At 41.2% G+C, this 27,723-nt stretch overlaps 2 protein-coding genes across 2 annotated transcripts in view; both read left to right on the forward strand.

The window, feature by feature from the left end:
* The first annotated feature begins 6,351 nt into the window (after positions 1 to 6,351).
* Positions 6,352 to 9,311, forward strand: LOC129856677 (piggyBac transposable element-derived protein 4-like). The gene is made up of 2 exons (XM_055924414.1): positions 6,352 to 6,620; positions 7,146 to 9,311. Exons 1-2 carry the CDS (start codon positions 6,586 to 6,588, stop codon positions 8,779 to 8,781), a joined length of 1,671 nt encoding a protein of 556 aa, XP_055780389.1. The 5' UTR covers positions 6,352 to 6,585; the 3' UTR covers positions 8,782 to 9,311.
* A 10,157-nt stretch (positions 9,312 to 19,468) lies between these two features.
* Positions 19,469 to 27,723, forward strand: part of LOC129857298 (serine protease hepsin-like) — a 37,696-nt gene continuing 29,441 nt past the window's right edge. The window contains exons 1-2 of the mRNA XM_055925403.1: positions 19,469 to 19,851; positions 20,324 to 20,449. Of these exons, the coding sequence (XP_055781378.1) occupies positions 20,431 to 20,449 (19 nt within the window). The 5' untranslated portion in view covers positions 19,469 to 19,851; positions 20,324 to 20,430. The remainder of the gene's footprint in view (positions 19,852 to 20,323; positions 20,450 to 27,723) is intronic.

Consider the following 27,723-nt stretch of genomic DNA (forward strand, 5'->3'; position numbering starts at 1 on the left):
CTGGGAAAATAAAAATAGAGCCCTGCTAACTTCTAAGAGACTGTCCCCCATTCCCAAAATCACTTCCAAACCCACTTATCCCCGTCCACCCTCAATGACCCTACACTTCAATCTTTCCCTCTCTTCATCATACTTACAACAATATAACAACACATGCTGCACCGTTTCATCGACCATACACTCCAGGCACCAACCATTCACATGCTTGCCAACCAGATGTAATGACTAGTTGAATGTATAATGTCATAGGCACAATCGCGCAAACACCACCTCTTCCTTCCTAATCTGACCTTTGAATCTTGGTCCAACGACTTTCTTTGGAAGGCATATAAATGCCGTCCCTGGGATCAGAGACGCATCTCTTCAGACACACATCTATCAAAGTGGCTCTTATCTTACATTCGGCCTCACCTCTACATGGTGGAACATTAATATCAATTACATCTCGTTTTTAAGCTCATTTGGCTATCTGGTCTACTATTTCAATCCCTTCCGCACCCCAATGGGCTAGGACCCAGCATAATCTCGCTACTACACCCAGTCTTTCAATTCTCCATAATAACATGAATGCCTTCAATCGTAGGTAAATCGTATTAGATTTGCAAGATAAGAAACTATTCAATACACACATGGAATCTGAGCATACTATAATTCTGACAGGAGGGCCTAGTGTCTGCTGGTTCTGGTTTATCCTTTCGATTAAGACATGAACAACCAGGTGAGGAGTTCCTTACTAATCAGTCACCTTATTTCATCAATCATTTACTTGCCTAGTAAAATAAATAAATAAAATAAACAACATCTCCCAGCAGGGTTAATTCAGTTCCTTTTCAGTTCCTGCTAATTTAAGTGTCCCATTTTTATGGTCTTCCTATGTGTATTATTTTGGTAAAGGCTGTTGGATTGTGGTGTCCGTAAGACTATAACCTTGTTGACTTGATTGATTGAAAGCCAGGGAAGCCAGGGAAACAATGAACCATAATCCAAACTCATGACGTTACTACCCTGCATGAATCTGTATGTAGCTAACCAACCAGGTTCAATGTTTGCTAGCTAACATTAGGCTATAACTAGCAAAGCAAATGGCTCTGAAATATGAATAATTTTACTACACAGATCATACACGTAACGTTAGCTATTTTTTTTATTTTATTTAACCTTTATTTAACCAGGTAGGCAAATTGAGAACACTTTCTCATTTACAATTGCGACCTGGCCAAGATAAAGCAAAGCAGTTCGACACATACAACAACACATAGTTACACATGGAGTAAAAACAAACATATAGTCAATAATACAGTGAAAAAAAATAAGTCTATATACAATGTGAGCAAGTGAGGTGAGATAAGGGAGGTGAAGGCAAACAAATATATGTATAAATAAATAAAAATATAAAAAGGCCATGGAGGCGAAGTGAGTACAACACAGCAAGTAAAATAAAAACTAAAAAAACACTGGAATGGTTGGTTTGCATTGGAAGAAAGTGCAAAGTAGAGACAGAAATAATGGGGTGCAAAGGAGCAAAATAAATTAATAAATAAATACAGTAGGTAAAGAGGTAGTTGTTTGGGCTAAATTGTAGATGGGTTATGTACAGGTGCAGTAATCTATGAGCTGCTCTGACAGCTGGTGCTTAAAGCTAGTGAGCCAGTCAGCTAATGTTAGCTAGCTAGCTAACAATACACTTTAACTTGAAATGAAAATGACTTTGTGACAAAATTGGAAATGTGTAATATCTGAAAATGTAGCTAGCTAGACTATCTTACCCGTATACGTGGATGGACGCTACTCCCTCTCTGTCATGGATGCCATGGTTGCCCTTAATTTGAAGGTGTAATCCGGAGACAGGTGTTTTCTCCATCTCCTTATCTATCATGCTTTAATTCCACGGATTTCAAAACCCGGTCCTCCAGAAAGTGGAGAGCAACACTTCTGCAGTTCTACTACGTAATATATATATTTTTAAAGCCTTGTTAGACAGAATTACCTACTCATATTGACCAGCTCAAATAGACAGAAGTGAGCTGCATGGATGGCCAATCTGAACTCATCTCTCGGCATGTCCAGCCCACTCATTATCTCAGCCAATCATGGCTAGCTGGAAGGCTGCTGTCTTTTTCTGTGGCTAAACCAACTAGGCTTGTAATTTAACAATTGTATTCTTATTTACAGATGGCATACAAGTGTATTAAGGCACATTACACTTCACATGTTCCAGAAAGCATTTCTGCCCCCCAAAAAGTATGTTTTGATCAAAAAGAAACGTTCACTTTCAAATGGCTCTCCTGTGAAGTAGTGACGCAAGACATATGCCTAGTTTCCTAAAACAAGTCACATTTGTGCACAACATTTGAGAGAATAAGCTTTTTGTGCGTATGGAATGTTTCTGGGATCTTTTATTTCAGCTCATGAAACATGGGACCAACACTTCAGTATATCGCTGGGCCACCCCATACTGCCCCGAGGAGTCCACGGCCCTGCAGCGCCTCAACCCAACACACCCCATTCAGCTTTAGGATCTTAGTGAAACATTTGTTATTTGTTTCAGGTGTGTTATGCCAAGGCCAGAGTGACAACCAACAGTACCACAGACCACCCAGGGGCAGGGCTGAGAGCACAGCAGCTAGGGATTGCCTAAATACAGTAGGTATCTCCCCTGACGTGGTACATGTTTTCAATATCGACTCCTTTTGTTGTACAGTATCCCATATAAGGCATTCAGACCTAATGAAAGTGTCACAGTATACCTGTAATCTTGGAATAATTTATATCTAGTGATACATAACTTTACATTTCTTCCATCCATTGTGGGGCGATAACCAAAGTAACAATTAATGGCAATGAATTTCTTAGGCGCTATAAATGCAAGGTTACACAGTTTCTTCTGATAACAAGATGTCCACCATTGTTCCGGTACCCAAGAAAGCAAAGGTAACTGACCGAAATGACTATCGCCCCGTAGCACTCACTTCTGTCATCAAGAAGTGCTTTGAGAGGCTAGTTAAGGATCATGTCACCGTACCTGTCACCCTGACCCACTTCAATTTGCTTACCGTCCCAATAGATCCACAGACGATGCAATCACCATCGCACTGTACACTGCCCTATCACATCTGGACAAGAGGAATACCTACGTCAGAATGCTGTTCTTTGACTAGAGCTCAGCCTTCAACACAATAGTACCCTTCAAGCTCATCATTAAGCTCGGGACCCTGGGTCTGAGCCCCGCCCTGTGTAGCTGGGTCCTGGACTTCCTGACGGGCCGCCTCCAGGTGGGGAAGGTAGGAAACAAAACATCCACTTCGCTGATCCTCAACACAGGGGCCACACAAGGGTGCGTGCTCAGCCCCCTCCTGTACTCCCTGTTCACCTCCAACTCAAAAATAAAGTTTGCAGATGACACAACAGTAGTAGGCCTGATTACCAACAATGACGAGACAGCCTAGAAGTAGGAGGTGAGGGCCCTGGTGGAGTGGTGCTAAGAAAATAACCTCTCCCTCAATATCAACAAAACGAAGGAGTTGATCATGGACTTCAGGAAACAGCAGAGGGAGCACTCCCCTATCCACATTGACGGGAATGCTTACTTACTTACTGACTTTATTGTCCCCATGGGGAAATTTTGTTGCAGTGTCATGTACACATTTAAAGTACACATTTAAAGTGGCGTTTAAATACAAAACAAAATTGACAATACAACTTTCATAACAGTTACATACCAATAAATAAGAAATAAAACATTTAAAAAAAAGAAAAGACTAGCCTGCTGGCCTTACGGAGTCGATGGGAACATTCGCCTGAGCTATTTAGGAGGGATATCACACCTGGCACAAATGATTGTCTCGTTCTGTTTTTCCTGCTGAGGGGTGCCCTATACCTGCACCCAGAGGGGAGTAGTTCAAAGTCCAGGTACAGGGGGTGGCTTGGGTCTAAAATGATTTTGTGAGCCTTACGGAGGGCCCTGACCTTAAAGATCTCATCCAGGCCTGTCTGTTTGACTCCAAGTACCTTGCTTGCTGTGGTAATAATCCTTCTCAGCATATTTCTCTGGCTGACAGTGGCATTGCCAAACCGACAAACACTACAAAAAAAAAGTGCAGTGGAGAAGGTGGAAAGCTTCAAGTTCCTTGGCATACAGATCACTGACAATCTAAAACAGACAGTGTAGTGAAGAAGGTGTAATAGCACCTCTTCAACGCCAGGAGGCTGAAGAAATTCAGCTTGGCCACTAAGACCCTCACAAACATTTACAGATGCAGAATTGAGAGCATCCTGTCGGGCTGTATCACCACCTGGTATGGGAACTGCATTGGTTTCCAAGCCTAAGATCACCATGGGCAATGCCAAGCATCGGCAGGAATGGTGTAAAGGTCACCGCCATTGGACACTGGAGTGGAAACACGTTCTCTGGAGTGAGGAATCATGCTTCACAATCTGGCAGTCTGACGAACAAATCTGGGTTTGGCGGATGCTAGGAGAATGCTACCTGCCAACATTCTTTCTGATAGTCTTTAATAAATAAATGTTTTGGCAATACTGACCCGACCGGTCACGTTGTACAGCGCCATTATTCGCGGGACAATAGATTCTTGCCAAGAAGGAGGGTACGGGGAGAATTGTATATTCAAACATTTTTTTTTTGTTAGGTTGGCTGTATCACATCCGGCAGTGATTGGGAGTCCCATAGGGCAGCGCACAATTGACCCAGCGTCATCCAGTTTTGGCCGGTGTAGGCCATCATTGTAAATAATAATTTGTTCTTAACTGACTTGCCTAGTTAAACAAAGGTTACGTTGAACAGCACCATATTTCGTTTTTCATTTTTCTTGGAATAGAAACACAATAATATTAATCAAATGAATTAAGCTACATTTCTAAAAATCAATCCCATGTACAATATTCTTACAAAAAAAGGTTTTGAATTCTCTAGTACAGCCAATAACTTTCGGTTATTTGAAAACGAAATAATCTCCAAAATATCATTATTTTCATTAAATACAAACACAGAATATCTAAGGAGCTTCTATATAACTTTAATGCAGGGTTAATAATAATAATATTAACTTTCCACATCTACCTACACACATGGTTAAACATGAGAGCAATGGACCAGACCTTGAAGAGTGAGCAGCCTCTGATTTAATATCAGTCCCAATGCTCAATCCCTCTGTTTTACTCCTTCAAATTACTAAAATACTGCATTATTGGATGCCATCTGAAAGCCAATTACCATTCACTTTCTTACTTTGTTACTTTCACTAGTCTCAATCTGTTTCCTTCAACTAGTACTCCTATCTTCCCAATAGGAAGACCTCAATCTACTACTTATACAAATGGATCACTCTCAAACAACATTCTGCTTTTCCCCCTATTGCAAGGTTTAAAACAAAACAAAACAACTTTTTCCATATTGGAAGGCTTTGTTTTCATTTTAGTAAACCTTCAAAAAGTTACTCTATATTCGTATTATCAATCTCTGTTGGATATTCACTTTCTGCTTCAATATTTATTAAATGTCTATTATTTTAAGATTCATATGTAAAGCTTTGGAGGGATTAATATACATTAACCTGTCTAGGACTGGGGTTCCGCTAGCAGAACGTTTCACAAAAATTGACGAAATGACATTATTATAAATATTTAACTTCAATTAAATCAGAAGTGTTATACACCAAATCAAAGCTATACCTCTTGTTAATCTAGCCACCATGTCCGATTTCGAAAAGCTTCACTACAAAAGCGATTATCGATCAGTAACAACACACAGTAACAACACACAGTAACAACACATCAGTAACAACACAGTTACAGCAAAGTAGATTAGTCACGAAAGTCAGAAATTGCAATAAAATTCATCAATTACCTTAGGAAATGTTCTTCTTTTGGCAATCCTAAAGGTCACGACGAAACAATGAAGTGGCGTTTTGTTCGATATAATCCATTTTTATAGCCTAACACGAAACATTTTGTAAACGGGTTGTGTGGAAAATTCAGCGTCCTTCAACTTTGGACGTAACATTCATGTAATTCCTCACTCTAAAGGGACGTTTATCCAGTCATGTTCGGTTTCATTACAATCCTCTGTTTGTTAGTAAAACAACCAAACATCATGTTTTTTTTCCCGGGACATATTGACCGAAAGGAACTGATTTGAACACACCAAACAACGACCTCATTACGCACCAATGACATGACCTGTTCTTCGTTGATTGACTGTATTTCGGACCAATGACCACTGATCTTCTTGAAATCTAGCTGGGTAGATAGCCAATGAACTGAGGTAAATGGGAACATGTAATGGTTCGACCCGGGAAGAATAGCCTTTGTTGGAAACTCATGCGTACACACAAATATTCGCCATTGAAAATTCTACAAGAAGCACCCACGCAGGTTACGCGCAGCATTTCAGTTTTTTTAGAGCATTTTCAGAACGGAATAATGGCAAATAAATCAGTCAAATCGAAGACGAAGACCAAATACACGGACCTACACGATATAATTGACTAAATAGATAGAGATAGTGAAAGTGAACACCAAAATGAATCGGAAAGTGAGAATGAATCCTTTGATTCTGAATTTGAGGAAATGTTCCTCTACGGGGAAGACGCTGTTTTGGATCGGTGAGTAATGTTGTTTGAAATTAATAATATCAAATATTATTCATTTGAGTTGTTTGAGACGTTTGTATTTTATTTGCCTTATATAAAAATATGACTAGGACATGAAATATAAAGTACACATAAGTATATTGAAATGTAGAAAGTACATATTGCTCTACATTGTGGGTGTATGTCTGTGTCTGTGTGTTTGTATAAATATTACCTAATTGTTTACATGTATTTTATATCTAAAATGGAATGGACAACACCTCACCATAGTCACTTACTGTATATATATAATCTGTGTCTGTGTGTCTGTATAATTATTACCTAATTGTTTACATGTCCATTCCATTTTAGATATAAAACACAACACCTCACCATAGTCACTTACTGTATATATATAATCTGTGTCTGTGTGTCTGTATAATTATTACCTAATTGTTTACATGTCCATTCCATTTTAGATATAAAATACAACACCTCACCATAGTCACTTGCTGTATATATAATCTGTGTCTGTGTGTCTGTGTCTTTATTTCACAGTCCCAGCGATTCTGATTGGGAGCCAAGGTGCAAATCCCCCACTGAAGCTGGTCCATCCAGCTGGACCCCTGCTGTTTCCGGCACCACACCTACCTCCGCCCGGTCATCAAGGGGTGGTAAGCCGGCGGCAAAGAAGCGGAGGAAGGACAGCGTGGAACCGTCCAGAGCGTCCAGCGTAGAACCTGCCAGAGCGGAGGAGGACCGTTGGCACTCTGTTCTGGAGGAGGATGTGGCCCCACCACCTCCAGTTTTCCGACCAAAACGCCCAGTAGGCCCTCAATTGGACCTAACTTCCAAGTACAGCCCCATGCAACTTTTCCAGTTGTTTTTCACCTCGGCAGTTGTTGATACCCTGGTGATGAATGCGAATAAGTACGGCGCTAAGAAGCAGGAAGGCAAGACAGAGGCATGGAAGGCCATTTCCATGTCAGATCTGTTTTGCTACCTTTCTATGGTCATCTACATGGGGCTGGTGAAGTTGAAAACCCTGAAAGACTACTGGAAAACTGCACCCCTCTATCAACTGCCTTTCCCCTCAACGGTCATGTCTTGCAAAAGGTTTCTGACAATTTCACGGGCGCTTCACATCAGTGACCCAGAAGTTGATAAGGACAGCGAGACGAAACGAGGCACGGCAGGGTTTGATAAGCTCTGCAAGATTAAACCTCTCTACCACGATATCATTGAGGCATGCAAGACTTATTTTCAGCCCGCCCAGAACCTTTCCATAGATGAGAGAATGGTAGCCTCAAAGGCCAGAATTGGACTAAACAGTACATGCGTAACAAACCGACAAAATGGGTTTACAAACTGTTTGTTTTGGCCGATTCTGCGTGTGCATACACATGCAATTTTTTTTGTCTATGAGGGGAAGCACATTTGTGCAAGCGGTAAGGGACTTAGCTATGACTCTGTGATGCAGTTATTAGATTTCCAGTTGCTAGGGAACAGCTACAAACTATTTGTAGACAACTTCTACACAAGCCCTACCCTGTTCACAGACCTGAGGAAGCTGGAGATATGGGCCTGTGGCACCATTTGGACCAACAGAGTGGGCTTTCCAAAAACCAGGGTGAACGACACTTCTAAGCGGGCTGAGCGGGGTACCATGAGATGGATCCGTGAAGATGGCCTGCTCTTTGTGAAGTGGATGGACACCAGAGAGGTAGTCATGTGCTCCACTATTCACAAGTCCTTCGGTGGGGATCACGTTGTTCGACGTTTGAAAGGTCCTACAGGCGCTTGGACCACCAAAAATGTCCCCATTCCAGCTGCTGTGAAGGATTACAACAAGAGCATGGGAGGTGTAGACCTATCGGATGCGCTGATAGGCTACTATAATGTTCTTCACAAGACCATGAAATGGTACAAGACTTTGTTTTATCATTTTATTGACATTGCTGTGGTGAATTCCTTCATCCTCCAGAAGGAAATGGCCAAGAACTGTGGACAGCCCCCCATCTCGCAGCTAGCCTTCAGGGAGCTGCTCATCCAGGAGCTTGCTAACTACAGCAAGAACACTGTAGCGCCTTCTGTCCCCTCTACCTCTGTCCCTTCTGCTCCAACCAGTGGTACGCACATGCTGAAATTCATCATTGCAGGCAGGAATGTGCCTCAGGGAAAAAAGGCTCAGTAGGGCGGCTTCGTTGTGCCCTGTGCCATAAGAAGTCCCCTGTCACCTGCACCACCTGTTCTGTGACCCTCTGTTTTCCACCAGAGAGAGACTGCTATGGGCTATGGCATCAGGAGCGCAACATTGTGTAGAGGATTGAGAGTCTTCACATGATTGAACATTGAAGTGTAAATAGTTACCCTTGATATTTTTTTGGTTGTTGAAATATTCATATTTTTTTTCTTGAATTTTCCAAATATATATGTTTTGGGGTATGTTAGAATAATTGTTTTGTATTTTGTATATAGTTATTTGTATCAATGTACCAATTCGGCCACTTGGGTACATTTGGGAAACTTGTGAGGGACACCTGGGTGACTTCATGCTCAATGGCATGTACCTCACTCATTCCTGAAGGTATCTATCTGAAACTTTGGTCAAATACTGTTGCCTACTTATATTCTGATTTGAAATGATCCCCAGTATCATAACTGAATGTTTGGCCTTTCTGTTGATTTTAAAGATGCAACAACAGTAAAAGAACAAAAAACGTCTGTTGATTTCCTTGTATTTTCTTCTACCAGATCTATTGTGTTATACACTGCTCAAAAAAATAAAGGGAACACTTAAACAACACAATGTAACTCAAAGTCAATCACACTTCTGTGAAATCAAACTGTCCACTTCGGAAGCAACACTGATTGACAATAAATTTCACATGCTGTTGTGCAAATGGAATAGACAAAAGGTGGAAATTATAGTCAGTGCTCACTACCTGTAGATCGATGGGCAGTGGTGGACAGAACCCCTAGATAATATTATAGATCTAAAAAATCAGCTCACACAGAACTGGTTGGGGTATCCATTCTTTCACGCACTCAGCAATCCTCTTTCACACTGGAGTTAGTCCCTTGACAGCTTTCATTCACTTTGTACACCTTTACACACTCACACAGCCATATACAACTTTCACATCCATATTCACTTAGTACTATTTCTATTTCTGGAAGTCTGTTTATTTGAAATGTTTGAATATACTCATACAAAAACTCCATTTGCTTTTTGCAGGCTGGAAGAAAGTTTAGAGGTGGATCATTCTGTCTACTCCACTGTTGCCAAACCTGAAGCCTGAACATATCCTTTCATAATGTTCAATAAACGAAGCTGCTGTCACATTCTGACCTTTATTTTCCTTTGTTTTGTCTTTAGTTAGTATGGTCAGGGCGTGAGTTGGGGTGGGCAGTCTATGTTATGTGTTTCTATGTTTAGGTTTGTCAATTGGCCTGATATGGTTCTCAATCAGAGACAGGTATTTTGCATTGTCTCTGATTGGGAACAGTATTTAGGATGCCTGTTTTCACTGTTGGTTTGTGGGTGTTTGTTTCCTGTGTCTGTGTTTATGCCACATGGGACTGTTTCAGTTAGGTTACTTTGTTATTTTGTATTTTTTGTCGTGTTCAGTAGATTATATTAAAACATGGACACTTACCACTCTGCGTCTTGGTCCGATCCCTGCTACACCTCTTCAGACGAAGAGGAGGAAATCAGCTGTTACAGCTGCATTGCAACGCAATTAAGATATGTAAAGTGTGCAATTAATAAGTAGTTATGGTAATAGATCTACAGGGCCTTCGGAAAGAATTCAGACCCCTTGACTTTTTTCACATTTTGTTACGTTGTAGACGTTTTTCTAAAATGGACTAAATACACACAAATCCTCAGCAATCTACACACAATACCCCATAATAACAAAGCAAAAACAGTTTTTCAGAAATGTCTGCAAATGTAATAAATATAAAAAACAGAATGCCTTATTTACATAAGTATTCAAACCCTTTGCTATGAGACTCTAATTTGAGCTCAGGTGCATCCTGTTTCCATTGATCATCCTTGAGAGGTTTCTACAACTTGATTTCTACAACTTCACCTGGGGTAAATTCAATTGATTGGACATGATTTGGAAAGGTACACGCCTGTCTATATAAAATCCCACAGTTGACAGTGTATGTCAGAGCAAAAACCAAGCCATGAGATTGAAGGAATTGTTTGTAGAGCTCCAAGACAGGATTGTGTCGAAGCACAGATCTGAGGAAGGGTACCAAAACCTTTCTGCAGCATTGAAGGGCCCCAAGAGCACAGTGGTCTCCATCATTCTTAAATTGAAGAAGTTTGGAACCACCAAGACTCGTCCTAGAGCTGGCCAAACTAAGAAATCGGGGGAGAAGGGCCTTGGTCAGGGAGGTGACCAACAACCCGATGGTCACTCTGACAGAGCTCCAGAGTTCCTCTGTGGCATATGGAGAACCTTCCAGAAGGACAACCATCTCTGCAGCACTCCACCAATCAGGTCTTTATGGTAGAGGCCAGACGGAAGCTACTCCTCAGTAAAAGGTGCATGACAACCCGCCTGGAGCTTGCCAAAAGCCACCTAAAGGACTCTCAGACAATGAGAAACAATAATCTCTGGTCTGATGAAACCAAGATTGAACTCTTTGGCTGAATGCCAAGAGTAAAATCTGGAGGAAACCTGGCACCATCCATACGGGGAAGAATGGTAGTGGCAGCATCACATGGTGATGTTTTTGAGCGCCAGGACTGGGAGACTAGTCAGGATCGAGGCAAAGTTGAACGGAGTAAAGTACAGAGAGATCCTTGATGAAAACCTGCTCCAGAACACTCAGAAACTCAGACTGGGGTGAAGGTTCACATTCCAATAGGATAATGATCCTAAGCACACAGCCAAGACAATGCAGGAGTGGCTTCGGGACAAGTCTCTGTATGTCCTTGAGTGGCCCAGCCAGAGCCCGGACTTGAACCCGATCTAACATCTCTGGAGATACCTGAAAATAGCGACGCTTCCCATCCAACCTGACAGATCGTCAGAGGATCTGCAGAGAAGAATGGGAAAAACTCCCCAAATACAGGTGTGCCAAGCTTGTAGCGTCATACCCAAGAAGACTTGAGGCTGTAATCGCTGCCAATGGTGCTTCAACAAAGTACTGGGTAAAGGGTTTGATTACTTATATAAATGTGATATTCCAGTTCTTTATTTTTTATAAATTTGCTAAAAAATATAAAAAACTGTTTTTGCTTTGTCATTATGGTATATTGTATGTAGATTGGAGAGGGGAAAAAATATTTTATCCATTTCAGAAAAAGGCTGTAACGTAACAAAATGTGGAAAATATTTTACGAAGGCACTGTATATGTCTTGTACGGTACTTGGCATGTACAGTATGTGTCTCAGGTGTGTCCATTGCTTGTTAAGACCTCTTAATGATCGGACCCTTTTTTTCCAATTTTCATCTGAAATGACATACACAAATCTAACTGCCTGTAGCTCAGGACCTGAAGCAAGGATTTGCATATTCTTGATACCATTTGAAAGGAAACACTTTGCAGTTTGTGGCAATGTGAAATTAAAGTTTGAGAATATAACACTTTAGAAAGGCCATTATCTGACTTAGGACTCTAGGCGCAATTAAGATTTTGGCCACTAGAAGTCAGAAGTGTATGTGCAAAGTTTTAGACTGATCCAATGAATCATTGCATTCCTGTTCAAAATGTTCAAATGTCTTCCCAAATATGACTAATTGGTCAATATATACATGTTAAGGTACATAGCTGTGCACTCTCTTCAAACAATAGCATTGGATGTTTTCACTGTAATAGCTACTGTAAATTGGACAGTGCAGTTAGATTAACAATAATTTAAGCTTTCTGCCCATATAAGATATGTCTGGGAAATTTTCTTGTTACTTACAAAGTCACGCTAATCACATTAGCGCACATTAGCTCAACCATCCCAAGGGTGGGACACCGATCTGTAGAGATCTTTACCCTGAAATTTCATTGGACAGTTTCTTTTTTTGTTTGAGGTGCAGCCGCTGGGGGAAGGTGCTTGTAAAAGGGAAGTGGCCATGTGACTGGTTTAGTTTGTAACTATCTGACTAAGTTTGAGAGAACATTGTTTATTTACCTTGAATTGAAGTTGAATTAATATTTAGTTTGATCTTCCCTCGACTGCACCAGAACCTGTATTTTTTATGTTGTTTAGTTTGTTGGTTTTATTAATTATGTACTGTTATGACCTCCTTTTTGACCAGGCTGAGAGGGTCTCAGTAATCCAGTTTGTATTCACTAATGAAGGGGAATACTATTTTTTGAATTTGCAACCTGTTGTTGACTTCTTTATTTTGCCACTCAACCCAAACTTAAAGAACCTGTGCATAATTTGTGATAGGCTTCCGAGTGGCGCAGCGGTCTAAGGTACTGCATCTCAGTGCAAAAGGTGTCACTACAGTCTCTGGTTCAAATCCAGGCTGTATTACATCAGGCTGTGATTGTGAGTCCCATAGGGTGGCGCACAGTTGGCAGTTGGCATCGTCTGAGTTTGGCTGGGGTAGGTCGTCATTGTAAATAAGAATTTGTTCTTAACTGACTTGCCTGGTTAAAGAAATTGCTTACACATCTCTTGTCTACTTTCAGATAATTCCAGTGAAGTAGCAGAGTCCCGCTGGTGATGTTGTTGAGGGCAGCTCAGTGATGTTATCCTGCTGTAGTACTGCCCACACTCCAGTGGAAAGCCCAATAAGACATACCAGACAGATAACAGGCCAGGGCACATCATATTACTTCTCTATTCCTATTTTAAATTGAAATACACTGGAATGTCTATCCATATGTTGTCGTTGTGTTTGTAGTGGTGGTTGTCTGTGCATTGATGTTGTTGGGTTCGACATTTTGAACATTGAGATATTAAATAAATGATAGAGAAGAAGCTTAGAATCAAAGGAGAAAGTGAAGGGTTTTCTGTAGAAAGCCAGAAGGCTTTGGAATGTGTTTGATGGAGGAGAGGAGAGCGACGTGTTGATACAGGATAGACAGATGGACATCTTTGTATTAGATGAAAGAGGGGTTGAGGTCAGAAGGTGAGGATAGATTCTCTTAAACCTGTCTAGCGGAACCCCCCACATTCCACTGAAAAGGCAGCGGGCGAAATTCAAAGATATCTTTTAGAAATATTTAACTTGCACACATTAACAAGTCCAATACAGCAAATGAAAGATAAACATCTTGTGAATCCAGCCAACATGTCCGATTTATAAAATGTTTTACAGCGAAACACCACGTATATTTATATTAGCTCACCACCAAATCCAAAAAAGCATAGACATTTCTTTCACAGCACAGGTACTTTCACAAAACCCCCAAATAGAGATAGAATTAATCACTAACCTTTGAAATTCTTCATCAGATGAGTCATATAACATCATGTTACACAATACATTTATGTTTTGTTCGATAATGTGCATATATATAAAAAAAAATCTCAGTTTACATTGGCGCGTTATGTGCAGTAATGTTTTTATTCCAAAACATCTGGTGATTTTGCAGAAATACTCATAATATACATTGATAAAAGATGCAAGTGTTATTCACATAATTAAAGATAAACTTATCCTCTATGCAACCGATGTGTCAGATTTCAAAATAAACTTTACGGAAAAAGATTAATCTGAGAACGGCGTTTAGAGCACAATCCAGCCAAAGAAATAGTCGCCATTTTGGCGTCAACAAAAGTTACAAAAACACTATAAATATGCACTTACCTTCGAGTAACTTCATCAGAAGGCACTCCCAGGATTCCCAGATCGACAGAAATGACTGAAAAGTTCAATAAATCCCATCATTTTGCCACTTATTGTTAGCATGTTCAGCCCAGGAATGCATTTTCATGACACAGAGAAATCCCTCCAGACAAAAACTCAAAAAGTTCCGTTACAGGTCGTAGAAACAGGTCAAATGATGTTTGCAATCCATACGTAGTATGTGTTTTACATTAATCATCAATTAGTATCCAACCGGAGAATTTCATTGTCTGAAGAAAGAGCATTGGAACGAGAGCTCTCTCTCTCCCTCGCGCGCAAATCCAGACTGAAATTTCTGACGACCACTCACTAAAACAGCTCCTATGAGCCCCTCCTTTATAGTAGAATAATAAGACTAAAATCTAAACACTGTTTTGAAAATCGAGTTCTCATTTCCTGTTTTGACCAAATGAGTTCTGTTATACTTACAGAAATAATTCAAACAGTTTTAGAAACTTCAGAGTGTTTTCTATACAATAGTAATAATAATATGCATGTATTACCTTCTGGGACAGAGTAGGAGGAAATTTCGTTTGGGCACGCAATTTGTTCAAAGTGGAAACACTGCCCCCTATCCCGATGAAGTGTTAAGAGAGTAATAAATGTTTGGGGTCCTGTTACCCTCTTTATTAGCTTCCTATAGAGCCACAAAATGTAAGGAATGGAGAAAAGGAGAAGTGTCTTAAGTGGGATATAAATATCTGTATTGGACAAATGTTGGGTTGGCTGATTACAGCTGTACAGAACCTTTGGGAATTCAACTTGGCTAAAGCTTCTCTAGTGTCCGTGGGTTATTTACTCTGAAAAATAACAACCTAACAATGTGAATCAGAGGTGGTGGGTGGTCACCCAAAGGACGATTCCATACTGACAGTCAAGACCATGTGACTTCCTGCTACATTCTGCAATTTTTGCATACAGTCATTGTGGTCGTAGGACATGCCACCATACCATCAGGATTTAAAGTACAATAACTTCTTAGTTACAAGAGAGCTCTCAATGTTGTTGTCAACAGCTGGTACTGTACATACAGATATCAATATCACTGTCACTATTACTCAGAGAGTCTTTCAGTAAGTTAATGAGAAAATCAGTAAATATTAAAACATTGACAAACTTTCTGAGGAAGTGTAGGAACACTATGAGAGTCTCTCTGAATCATGTGATAATACTGAAATGAGGAAGCAATAGCTCCTATCAGAGTGACTCAGAAATTATGATGACATTCATTTCATTGGAACCTCTAAGGCTTGTGGTCAGACTTGATCTCTGTGAAGATAAGCTGGAAGCTGACCACAACTTCAACAGCTCTCCTATTTTCATAGGTCAAATAGTTACACACTAAATGTACAGTACCAGTCAAAAGTTTGGACACACGTATTCATTCAAGGGTTTTTCTTTATGTTTACGATTTTCTACATTATTAAATAATAGTGAAAACATCAAAACTATGAAATAACACATATGGAATCATGTTAAACATAAACATATATTTTATATTTTATATTCTTCAAAGTAGCCAGGCTTGATGACAGCTTTGCACACTCTTGGCATTTTCTCAACCAGCTTCATCGAGGTAGTCACCTGGAATGCATTTCAATTAACAGGTGTGCATTGTTAAAAGTTAATTTGGGGAATTTATTTCCATCTTAATGCGTTTGAGCCAATCAGTTGTGTTGTGACAAGGTAGGGGTGATACAGAAGATAGCCCTATTTGGTAAAAGACCAAGTCCATATTATGGCAAGAACAGCTGAAATAAGCAAAGAGAAACGACAGTCCATCATTACTTTAAGACATGAAGGTCAGTCAATGTGGAACATTTAATGAACTTTGAAAGTTTCTTCAAGTGCAGTCACAAAAACCATCAAGCGCTAGCTGGCTCTCATGAGGACCGCCACAGGGAAGGAAGACCCAGAGTTACCTCTTCTGCAGAGGACAAGTTAATTAGAGTTACCAGCCTCAGAAATTGCAGTCCAAATGAATGCTTCACGGAGGTGAAGTAACAGACACATCTCAACATCAACTGTTAATGAGCGAGCTAGGACAGACGTAGTCAATATAACTATTTGTTCAGCACTTTTTAAATGTAAAGCGACAGAATTCAGAACATTGGCAGTATACATATCTCCCTGGCATATTACATAATTTATGCAGCAGCATACAATACATTTTTGGACTTACCTTGTTGTGCAGTGCTCACTTGAACAGGAACATGGCACGGCGGTCCTTCGTAGGCAAATTTTGTCACCAAACTTTGTCATCAAAGTCTGACATTCTCTGGATTTATGGTGCTTTCAAGACAACTGTGTATGTAGTTCTGTCCTTGAGCTGTTCTTGTCTAATCATGTTAATGTATTATGTCATGTTTCAGTTTTTTTGTGGACCCCAGGAAGAGTAGCAGCTGCTTTTGCAACAGTTAATGGAGATCCTAATAAAATACCAAAACTTCCAACTGGGAACTTAACAACAACAAAAAAGTTGAATCATGATGATGTCAGTGATCTTCAGGTAGTAGCTCTAAAAAGAGGCCTGAGTTCCGGATTTACAATTCCGAGTTGGATGAAAGTTCAAAACGTATTTTCCCAGTCGTAGCTCGTTTCCCCCTGAGTTCCGAGTTGTCTTGAACTCACTAAAGTCAGATTTTGCAGTTCCGAGTTAACAGTTGTTTTGAGCGCGGCAAAAAATCATGCTTCATTGACAGCATGGCCATTGTTGAAAGTTATTATTTTAAACTAGGAAAAGAGAGCCTTAATCTTAGACTTGGGACCACACAGCCACTTCATTGAATAGCAGACTAATGATTGCTTTGCAATGCTTGCAGTTAGCCACTGATTGCTTCCAAACCACTCATTGTTGAATTGGTCAATGAGCACTGATACGTTTTATCTATAATTTATCTTCATAAGACAAGGATTAAAAAGGATTTGCCAGTAGATTGTTGACTTGAGTGATGATGATGACTGCTTATCTAGCTTGCTCGCTAAGATTTTGAAAGTATAATGTTGACATGATCAGTCCAATCAAAGCTACGGTTGATATTACGTGATTTAAAGTCATTTTATCTGTGGCCAATGTTGTTTTTTTTATTGAATTTTACCGTTATTTTACCAGGTAGGTTGACTGAGAACACATTCTCATTTACAGCAACGACTAGTTGCAGGGGAGAGGAGGGGGATGAATGAGCCAATTGTAAGCTGGAGATGATTAGATGACCGTGATGGTATGAGGGACAGCTTGGGAATTTAGCCAGGACACAGGGGTTAACACCCCTACTCTTACAATAAGTGCCATGGGATCTTTAGTGACCACAGAGTCAGGACACCCGTTTAACATCCCATCTGAAAGACGGCACCCTGCACAATGACCTTGAGCCTTCTTGGATGGGCACGTCTAATGTAAATCTATGGCAGCACCCAAGGAGCATGAATTTTCGAACTCTCCCTTGTAGATTTTGTGGTGACATAGTGTCCCCATGAGTGACAGTACACTTAGCCATTCACTGCGCAACTAGAGAACATTACCAACCCCTATGCTCTGTATTTTCTGCTGCCTGTCCCACCACCACAGAAAGCACAGAGCTAGGCCGAAAAACACCTGCATTTTAGAGCTGCCTTACTCAAGAAAGCCAAAAAGAGACCATGTTTGTATGAGGCTTTATTAACTCAATGCGGATTTATTAACTCTCCACTGGTCAGTTGCTATCGACATATAATCATTGACCACAAGGCATATTTACAGAAAATACTTATAATATAAGTATACTTATAATATAAGTATATAATATTATATAACATATAATAAGCACTCTGGTCTTACCTGCCACTAGCAGGGTTACTCCAGGCTGTCCAGGAGGCTTCTCCACTGGGTGGTTGGTGATAAAATAGAAGACGTATGTCCCGCTATCAGACCTCCTCAGATCAGACATCCTCAGGGAGCAGTCAGTTTCTGGTTCCTTCCTTCCCCAGGTACTCCACTCTGCCCTGGGAGGCTGGCTCAGGGAAGATGCCCTGGCTATGGTACACATACCTGGGGGTGATGCAGCGGCTCTGGTCCCGGCACCACATCTCAGACAGCACCCTGTAGCGTTGAGGGTAGCCGTAGGAGCAGAGAAGAACCACAGACGAGACGGCCACGGCATACAGTAGAGCGGAGGGAACACACACAGCCCAGTCACTACAGAGGACACCCACACAGCAGCCTGGGATACAAGGAATTAATGAATATGATTTACAATACAATACTTTGTATGTCTATTCACATACCATACTAAAAGTGTGTTCCGTATGATAATGATGAATATGATGTCAGTCTTACCTTGCAGGATAAGTGAGAGCAGCCTCCTCCAGCCAGTCTGGAAGATGCCCAAAGCCATCTCTGACGCTCCCCCACTCTATTACTCACTGTCCTTCTTTACATTAGCAGCGAAGACCTCGACAGTGTCTGTCTTTCCGTCTGTCACTCACTTCTCTTTTTCCTAACTAGGAACTGGTCAAGTATATTGAGAAACAAAAATAGATGTATAGAAAAGCATTGGCATTATAAGCCTGCAACAAAAAGCCAAGGCACTGTTGCTGGCTTATTATGTCACTGTCCCTAAACAAGCCAGAGCCTGTTTTTGGTTCTGTCTATTGAGACCTTGTTTACAATGAGCATCCATTATATGCAGATTTATGCCTTTACCTCTGACCGTTCTGCCTACAGACCTGTCTAGTTCCAATCTTATCCCAACCCCCTGTTTGCACCCTATTGTTTAGACAATAATGTTGCACGATCCATTAATAATGTTGCAAGGTCCGTTAAGCTCCTGTGGCATGGTTTAAGCCGAGGACTGGCCTACTCATGCCTCAACTTCAATGCACTTTTGTCTATTGCACCTGGAACATTACCTGAACTTAACACATAAATGTAGAACTAGGAAACGGTAAATCAGTTGAAGGGGTTGTTAACAGTTACACTTGATTAACCATGGTCTTTAAAAACAAAAGGGCTTTAAGCCTGTGCTCTGCTCTGCAGGTGCCATTTGACTGATATCTCATGACGTCACCTGTGCACTACCTTGACCGTTTCTAAAAGGCTATGAGCGCAGAACCGGGAGTTGAACAAGTTGAACTGCTGAGCAGTCTTGTTTTTACAGAAAAAACAACTGTGTAAATACTTTGGTAGCTACACGTTTTATCTATAGGAAATTTTATTTTCAGTTTTGAACGGAAAACTGTTTTCTTTCGCAGAAGGGGAGAAAGTGGGGAACGTTTTCTTTTCGTACTCTTCGTAGCCATACAACCACTTGTCGAAGAATTGGGAATATCCATGGTGGAGTTTACAGCCTATTCGTACTGCTACCCCGGAGGGAACAGCGAGCCTCGAGAGTAATCGCCGAGATTGTAACTTCAGTTTTTTTACGCTTGACCTGACAAGCAGTCATACACCTGTTGCAAAAGAGAGGTGAGTGCTCTGAGAATGGTGTGGATTTTGAGTAACCTACTACTCTGTAATTTTAAAGCATCGAGTTGTTTTTGATCATGAACATAGCTATGGAAAAGTAACAGTTACATTCTGTCCAGTGTTCACGTCTAAGGGTGATTGTTATGAGTTTCTCGATATAAAAGGTATGTAGGCCTAATCATTCTATGCTGGATGGTAGGCCTATTGGTAGCTAGCTAGTATGCATACTGGGGAGAAACAGCATATCCTAAATCTGTGGTAAATTACAATATAGCTACCACTCATCAGTAGAGACATGTTTATTACACATTTATTCCATAGAAAAATAACAATTCCCCTTCAGCCTAGTCTATTAGTCAAATCTGCTAAAAACAACTCACTTTGCCCTTTGGTTTATTTAACTTGTTTAACCCACCTCTCTCCAGGCAAAAAGTGTATTAACGTTTATGTTCTGTGCTATCTATTTATACAGGCTGGGAATAAGACTGGGTGGCAAGTTGACCATCACAGGATCTGTGAAGCAGGGCCACCCTGAACTTCAGCTAACTCTTTTCATTTTCTACTTTTGAGCGAGAAAAAATGACTGAGAAAAAGAACGGTGAGTGTTCCACACACATCCAGACATTGTGCTTGCCACATTTTCCCTCTATATTTGACATCAGAAGAACTCAGTGTTAAAGATTAATAGAACTGGCCACTGCTTGATGTTTGATGGGGTAAGCTAACTTTTGTGGTGTCGAGTTTGTGATCGAGATTAGGAACCTTTTAAAAAAAATGTTTTTTCTTTGTACAGTCTGTTTTTGACGAAGATCTTGTAAAGAATTTGGGTTTTATTAAAGTACACACACTCTTAGAAAAAAAGGTGCTGTCCCCATAGGAGACCCCTTTGAAGAACACTTCTTTGTTCCAGGTAGGGGTTCTATGTGCCCAGATGATTCTACATGGAACCCAAAGGTGTTCTACCTGGAACCAAAAAGGGTTCTACCTGGAACCTACATTAAAAGGGTTATCGTATGGGGACAGCCAAAGAACCCTTTAGGAACCCATTTTTCTAAGAGTTCAGTGATACTTTATCCATGCGTCTTTGATTCTGTTTAGAATTGCTTTGAGTATTTACAGTTGAAGTCGGAAGTTTACATACACTTAGGTTGGAGTCATTAAAAATAGTTTTTCAACCATGCCACACATTTCTTGTTAACAAACTATAGTTTTGGCAAGTCGGTTAGTTCATCTACTTTGTTCATGACACAAGTCATTTTTCCAACAATTGTTTACAGACAGATTATTTCACTTATAATTCATTGTATCACAATTCCAGTGGGTCAGAAGTTTACATACACTAAGTTGACTGTGCCTTTAAACAGCTTGGAAAATTCCAGAAAATTATGTCATGGCTTTAGAAGCTTCTGATTGGCTAATTGACATCATTTGAGTCAATTGGAGGTGTACCTGTGGATGTATTTCAAGGCCTACCTTCAAACTCAGTGCCTCTTTGCTTGACATCATGTGAAAATCAAAAGAAAACAGCCAAGACCTCGGAAAACAAAATATAGACCTCCACAAGTCTGGTTCATCCTTGGGAGCAATTTCCAAATGCTTCAAGGTACCACGTTCATCTGTATAAACAATAGTGTGCAAGTATAAACACCATGAGACCACGCAGCCTGTCACGCCCTGGCCATAGAGAGTTTCTTTTCTCTATTTTGGTTAGGCCAGGGTGTGATTAGGGTGGGCATTCTATGGGGTCTATTTCTTTGTTTTTGGCCGAGTGTGGTTCCCAATCAGAGGCAGCTGTCTATTGTTGTCTCTGATTGGGAATCATAATTAGGCAGCCTTTTTCCCACCTGTGTTTGTGGGTAGTTATTTTCTGTTTAGTGTCTGCACCTGACACAACTGTTCCGTTTTTTCACTTTGTTATTTTGTTTGAGTGTTTTTGAGTAATAAAGAATCATGAACACTTACAACGCTGCGTTTTGGTCCATGCCTTCCGACGAGAGACATAACAGAACTACCCACCACCAAAGGACCAAGCAGCGTGGTAAAAAGGACGAGTGGACATGGGAGGAGATCCTGGACGGAAAAGGACCCTGGACGCAGGTCGGGGAGTATCGCAGTCCGAAGGAGGAGATAGAAGCACAAAAGCGGAACGGCAACGTTACGAGGAGTTGGAGCAACGAGGCAAGAACGAGAGGCAGCCCCCAAAATTATTTTGGGGGGTGGCACACGGGGAGATTGGCAGAGTCAGGGTTCAGACCTGAGCAACTCCTCGTGCTTACCGTGGGGAGCGAGTGACCGGTCAAGCACCGTGTTATCCGGTAATGCGCACCATGCCTTCAGTGCGCATCCACAGCCCGGTGCGCTCTGTGAAAAGTCCCCGCAGTGGCCATGCTAGAGTGGGTAATCAGCCAGGACGGATTGTGCCGGCTCAGCGTTCCTGGCCTCCGGTGCGTCTCTTCGGGCCAGGTTATCCTACGCCAGCTCTATGCACGGTGTCCCCGGTTCGCCAGCACAGCCAAGTGTGGCCTGTTCCAGCTCCCCGCACTTGCCGGGCTACAAGGGGTATCCAGCCAGGACGAGTTGTGCCAGCTCTGTACTCCAGACCTCCGGTGCGCCTCCACGGTCCAGTGTGTCCTGCGCTGGCTCTACGCACTATGCCTCCAGTGCGCCGTCATAGCCCAGTGTGTCCACACTCACCGAGCTGAAGTAGGTATCCAGCCAGGACGCGTTGTGGTAGCTCCACGTTTCAGGCTTCCAGTACGTCTCCTCAGTCCGGTGAGACCTGTTCCGGCTCCACGTACAAAGCCTCGAGTGATGATCCATGGCACGAAGCCTCCAGTGATGATCCATGACCCGGAGCCTGTAGTGATGATCCATGGAACGAAGCCTCCAGTGATAATCCATGGCCCGGAGCCTCTAGTGATAATCCATGGCCCGGAGCCTCTAGTGATAATCCATGGTACGAAGCCTCCAGTGGTGATCCATGGCCCGGAGCCTCCAGTGATGCTCCATGGCACGAAGCCTCCAGTGACGATCCATGGCCCGGAGCCTGTAGTGGTAATCCATGGCACGAAGCCTCCAGTGATGATCCAAGGCCCGGAGCCTGTAGTGATGATCCATGGCAAGGAGAATGCAGCGACGGTCCACAGTCTGGAGCCTCCAGCGACGGTCCCCAGTCCGGAGCCTCTAGTGACGGTTCCCAGTCCTGGGCCTCCGGCGATAATCGGTGGTCTGGTTCCTCCGGCGATGATCTGCGGCCCGGTTCCTCCAGTGAAGGTCCATGCACCAGGGCCGCCACCAAAGCAGAGGGATCTGCGGGCGGAGGGGGGTCGACCGGCGCCACCGCCGTGAATGGATGCCCACCCGGACCCTCCCCTTTAGAGTCAGGTTTTGCGTCCGGAGTCAGCCGTCATACCGCTCAGGAAGGAGACACGTTCTGTCTCCTAGAGATGAACGTACTTTGGTGCGAAAAGTGCAAATTAATCCCAGAAGAACAGCAAAGGACCTTGTGAAGATGCTGGAGGAAACGGGTACAAAAATATCTATATCCACAGTAAAACGAGTCCTATATCGACATAACCTGAAAGGCCGCTCAGCAAGGAAGAAGCCACTGCTCAAAAACCGCCATTAAAAAGCCAGACTACAGTTTGCAACTGCACATGGGGACAAAGATTGTACTTTTTTGAGAAATGTCCTCTGGTCTGATGAAACAAAAATATAACCTTTTGGCCATAATGACCATTGTTGTGTTTGGAGGAAAAAGGGGGAGGCTTGCAAGCCGAAGAACACCATCCCAACCGTGAAGCACAGGGGTGGCAGCATCATGTTGTGGTGGTGCTTTGCTGCAGGAGGGCCTGGTGCACTTCACAAAATAGATGGAATCATGAGGGAGGAAAATTATGGGGATATATTGAAGCAACATCTCAAGTCATCAGTCAGGAAGCTAAAGCTTGGTCGCAAATGGGTCTTCCAAAGGGACAATGACCACAAGCATACTTCCAAAGCTTAACCTGTCTAGGATGAGTGTGCCGCTAGCGGCACTCCCCCCCCACCCCCACTGAAAAACCAGTGCCGCGAAATTCAAAAAAAATATTTTTTTTAAATATTTAACTTTCACACATTAAAGTCCAATACAGCTAATGAAAGACACAGATCTTGTGAATCCAGTCAACATGTCCGATTTTTAAAATGTTTTACAGGGAAGACACAATATGTAAAGATGTACATCTATTACCTAAAAACACATTAGCATAATCCACCATCTTTTATTTGTCCACCAACACCAGTAGCTATCACCAATTCGGCTAAACTAAGATATTTATAGCCCCTAACCAAGAAAAAAACTCATTAGATGACAGTCTGATAACATATTTATGGTATGGGATAGGTTTTGTTAGAAAAAAGTGCATATTTCAGGTAGATGGCATAGGTTACAATTGCACCCACCGTCACAATTGGAATAGAAAAACTACTTAGAGCAACGTGTTTACCTACTTACTAATCATCAAACATTTCGTAAAAATACACAGCATACACGAATCGAAAGACACAGATCCTGTGAATACAGACAATATTTCAGATTTTCTAAGTGTCTTACAGCGAAAACACAATAAATCGTTATATTAGCATAGCACATAGCACATAGCAGCCCAGCATTGATTCTAGCCAAAGTGAGCGATAAAAGTCAACATCGCCAAAATATATTAATTTTTTCACTAACCTTCTCAGAATTCTTCAGATGACACTCCTGTAACATCATATTACACAATCCATATAGAGTTTGATCGAAAATGTTTATATTTAGCCACCAAAATCATGGTTAGACAATGTGAAATGTAGCTCAGCTGGTCAGAAAATGTCCTTGCGCCACTTAGACAGTGATCTACTCTTATACATAAATACTCATAAACGTGACTAAAAAATATAGGGTGGACAGGGATTGATAGACAATTTAATTCTTAATACAATTGCGGAATTACATTTTTTAATTTATCCTTACTTTTCAATACAGTTTGCGCCAAGCGAAGCTACGTCAAAAAACATGGCGTCCTAAGCCACTAAAATGTTTCGACAGAAACACGATTTATCATAATAAAAATGTCCTACTTTGAGCTGTTCTTCCATCAGTATCTTGGGCAAAGGATCCTTTCTTGGGAGTAATCGTCTTTTGGTGGAAAGCTGTCCTCTTGCCATGTGGAAATGCCAACTGCGTTCGGGATGAACTGAAAGCGTGCCCAGCTATTCACAGCGTTAAAGAAATAAATGTCCCAAAATCGCACTAAACGGATATAAATTGCTATAAAACGCTTTAAATTAACTACCTTATGATGTTTTTAACTCCTATAACGAGTAAAAACATGACCGGAAAAATATAACAGGCTAAACTAACGCTTGGAAAAATAGCAGGTCGATGTCCTCCACGCGCATTACGCAGCTGCAAAGGAGCTCCTACCTACAGGGTTTTTTTATTTATAGGGCCTGTGAACGCGCAATCGACCCCATTCAAATCGTCATCACGTAAAGGCATCCAGGGGAAGACGTAAGCAGTGTCCGTATAGTCATAGCAATAACAGTGCCCTTTTAACTGACTCCAGAACAGTGGCCAAAATTTCTGAAATCTGACTCCATGTCAGGGAAATTGCTGTAGAATGGGCTCTGTTCCACTTAGAGACAAAATTTCAACTCCTATAGAAACTATAGACTGTTTTCTATCTAATAATAATAATAATATGCATATTGTACGATCAAGGATTTTGTGGGAAGCCGTTTCAAAAATTACACGATTAGCATAAATAGTCTCAACAGCGCCCCCATCCTCAACAGGTTAACTTCACAATCCCGGATCCGGGAGCACCCCCATCAGTAAAAAAGCTGACTAGCATAGCCTAGCATAGCGTCACAAGTAAATACTAGCATCTAAATATCATTAAATCACAAGTCCAAGACACCAGATGAAAGATACACATCTTGTGAATCCAGCCATCATTTGATTTTTAAAATGTTTTACAGGGAAGACACAATATGTAAATCTATTAGCTAACCACGATAGCAAAAGACACAACTTTTTTTTTTCACCATTTTTTTCCTGCATAGGTAGCTATCACAATTTTGACCAAATAAAGATATAAATAGCCACTAACCAAGAAACAACTTAATCAGATAACAGTCTGATAACATATTTATTGTATAGCATATGTTTTGTTAGAAAAATGTGCATATTTCAGGTATAAATCATAGTTTACCATTGCAGCCACCATCACAACTCTCACCAAAGCAACTAGAATAACTACAGAGACCATCGTGTATTACCTAAATACTCATCATAAAACATTTCTGAAAAATACACAGCGTACAGCAAATGGAAGACAAAGATCTTGTGAATCCAGCCAATATTTCAGATTTTTTAAGTGTTTTACAGCGAAAACACAATATAGCATTATATTAGCTTACTACAATAGCCAACCACACAACAGCATTGATTCAGGCCAACAATAGCGATAACGAATAAACCAGCAAAAGATATACATTTTTTCACTAACCTTCTCAAACTTCTTCAGATGACAGTCCTATAACATCATATTACACAATACATATAGAGTTTGTTCGAAAATGTGCATATTTAGCGGCACAAATCGTGGTTATACAATGAGAAAAGTAGCCAAGCTGCCAACAATATGTCGGGAGAAATCTTGGGAGAGGCACCTAATCTAAACAGTAACTAATCCTAAACTTGACTAAAAAATACAGGTTGGACAGCAAATGAAAGATACATTAGTTCTTAATGCAATCGCTGTGTTAGATTTTTAACGTAAAATTAACGTTACTATGACATACAGCGTGCGTTAAAGCGAGACCGCACCGAAATTAATGGTGGAATTTGAGTTTAACATTTTTCAACAGAACAACGAATTAACATCATAAATAGTTCTTACTTTTTGATGAGCTCCCATCAGAATCTTGGGCAAGTTGTCCTTTTTCCAAAATAATCGTTGCTCGGTTGTAGATTGTCGCCTTCAACGTTGGAATTAGCAGTAAACATTAGCCATGTGGCAAAGACATGTCCAACTCACTATAACGCAGCACTAATAAATATCCGAAAATCGCAATATACTGATATAAACTGATATAACTCGGTTTAAAATAACAACATTATGATGTCTTTAACACCAAATCAAATAAAAACAGAGCCGGATATATCTAAGGGCTATAACGGGAGCTTTCTAGAACGACATCCTGAGGTCCTTTTTGCGTCATGGCGAAGAGAAGAAAGGAAGGACCCCACGTTGCCAGCCCATTTATAAGCTCTCAGATCTGCCTAGCAACACCATTTCAATTCTCACTATTCGCTGACATCCAGGGGAAGGCGTATGCAGTGCATCTCAACCAATAGAAGACAGGCAAATTAATAAACGGACCTCAGAACAGCCTGCAGATTTCAGCATTCACACATCCTCATAGGAAAATTGCTCCAACTCGAGTTCTGTTTTACTCACAGATATAATTCAAACGGTTTTAGAAACTAGAGAGTGTTTTCTATCCAATAGTAATAATAATATGCATATTGTACGAGCAAGAATTGAGTACGAGGCAGTTTAATTTGGGAACGAAATGATTACAAAGTGCAAACAGCACCCCCTATTGAGAAAAGGTTTTTAAGGACAACAAAGTCAAGGTATTGGAGTGGCCATCACAAAGCCCTGACCTCAATCCTATAGAAAATGTGTGGGCAGAACTGAAAAAGCATGTGCGACCAAGGAGGCCTACAAACCTGACTCAGGAGGAATGTGGCTTGTGGAAGGCTACCCAAATCGTTTGACCCAAGATATACAATTTAAAGGCAATGCTACCAAATACTAATTGAGTGTATGTAAACTT

Source organism: Salvelinus fontinalis, chromosome 6 (genome assembly GCF_029448725.1).
Source record: "Salvelinus fontinalis isolate EN_2023a chromosome 6, ASM2944872v1, whole genome shotgun sequence".
NCBI classification, from domain to species: Eukaryota; Metazoa; Chordata; class Actinopteri; order Salmoniformes; family Salmonidae; genus Salvelinus; species Salvelinus fontinalis.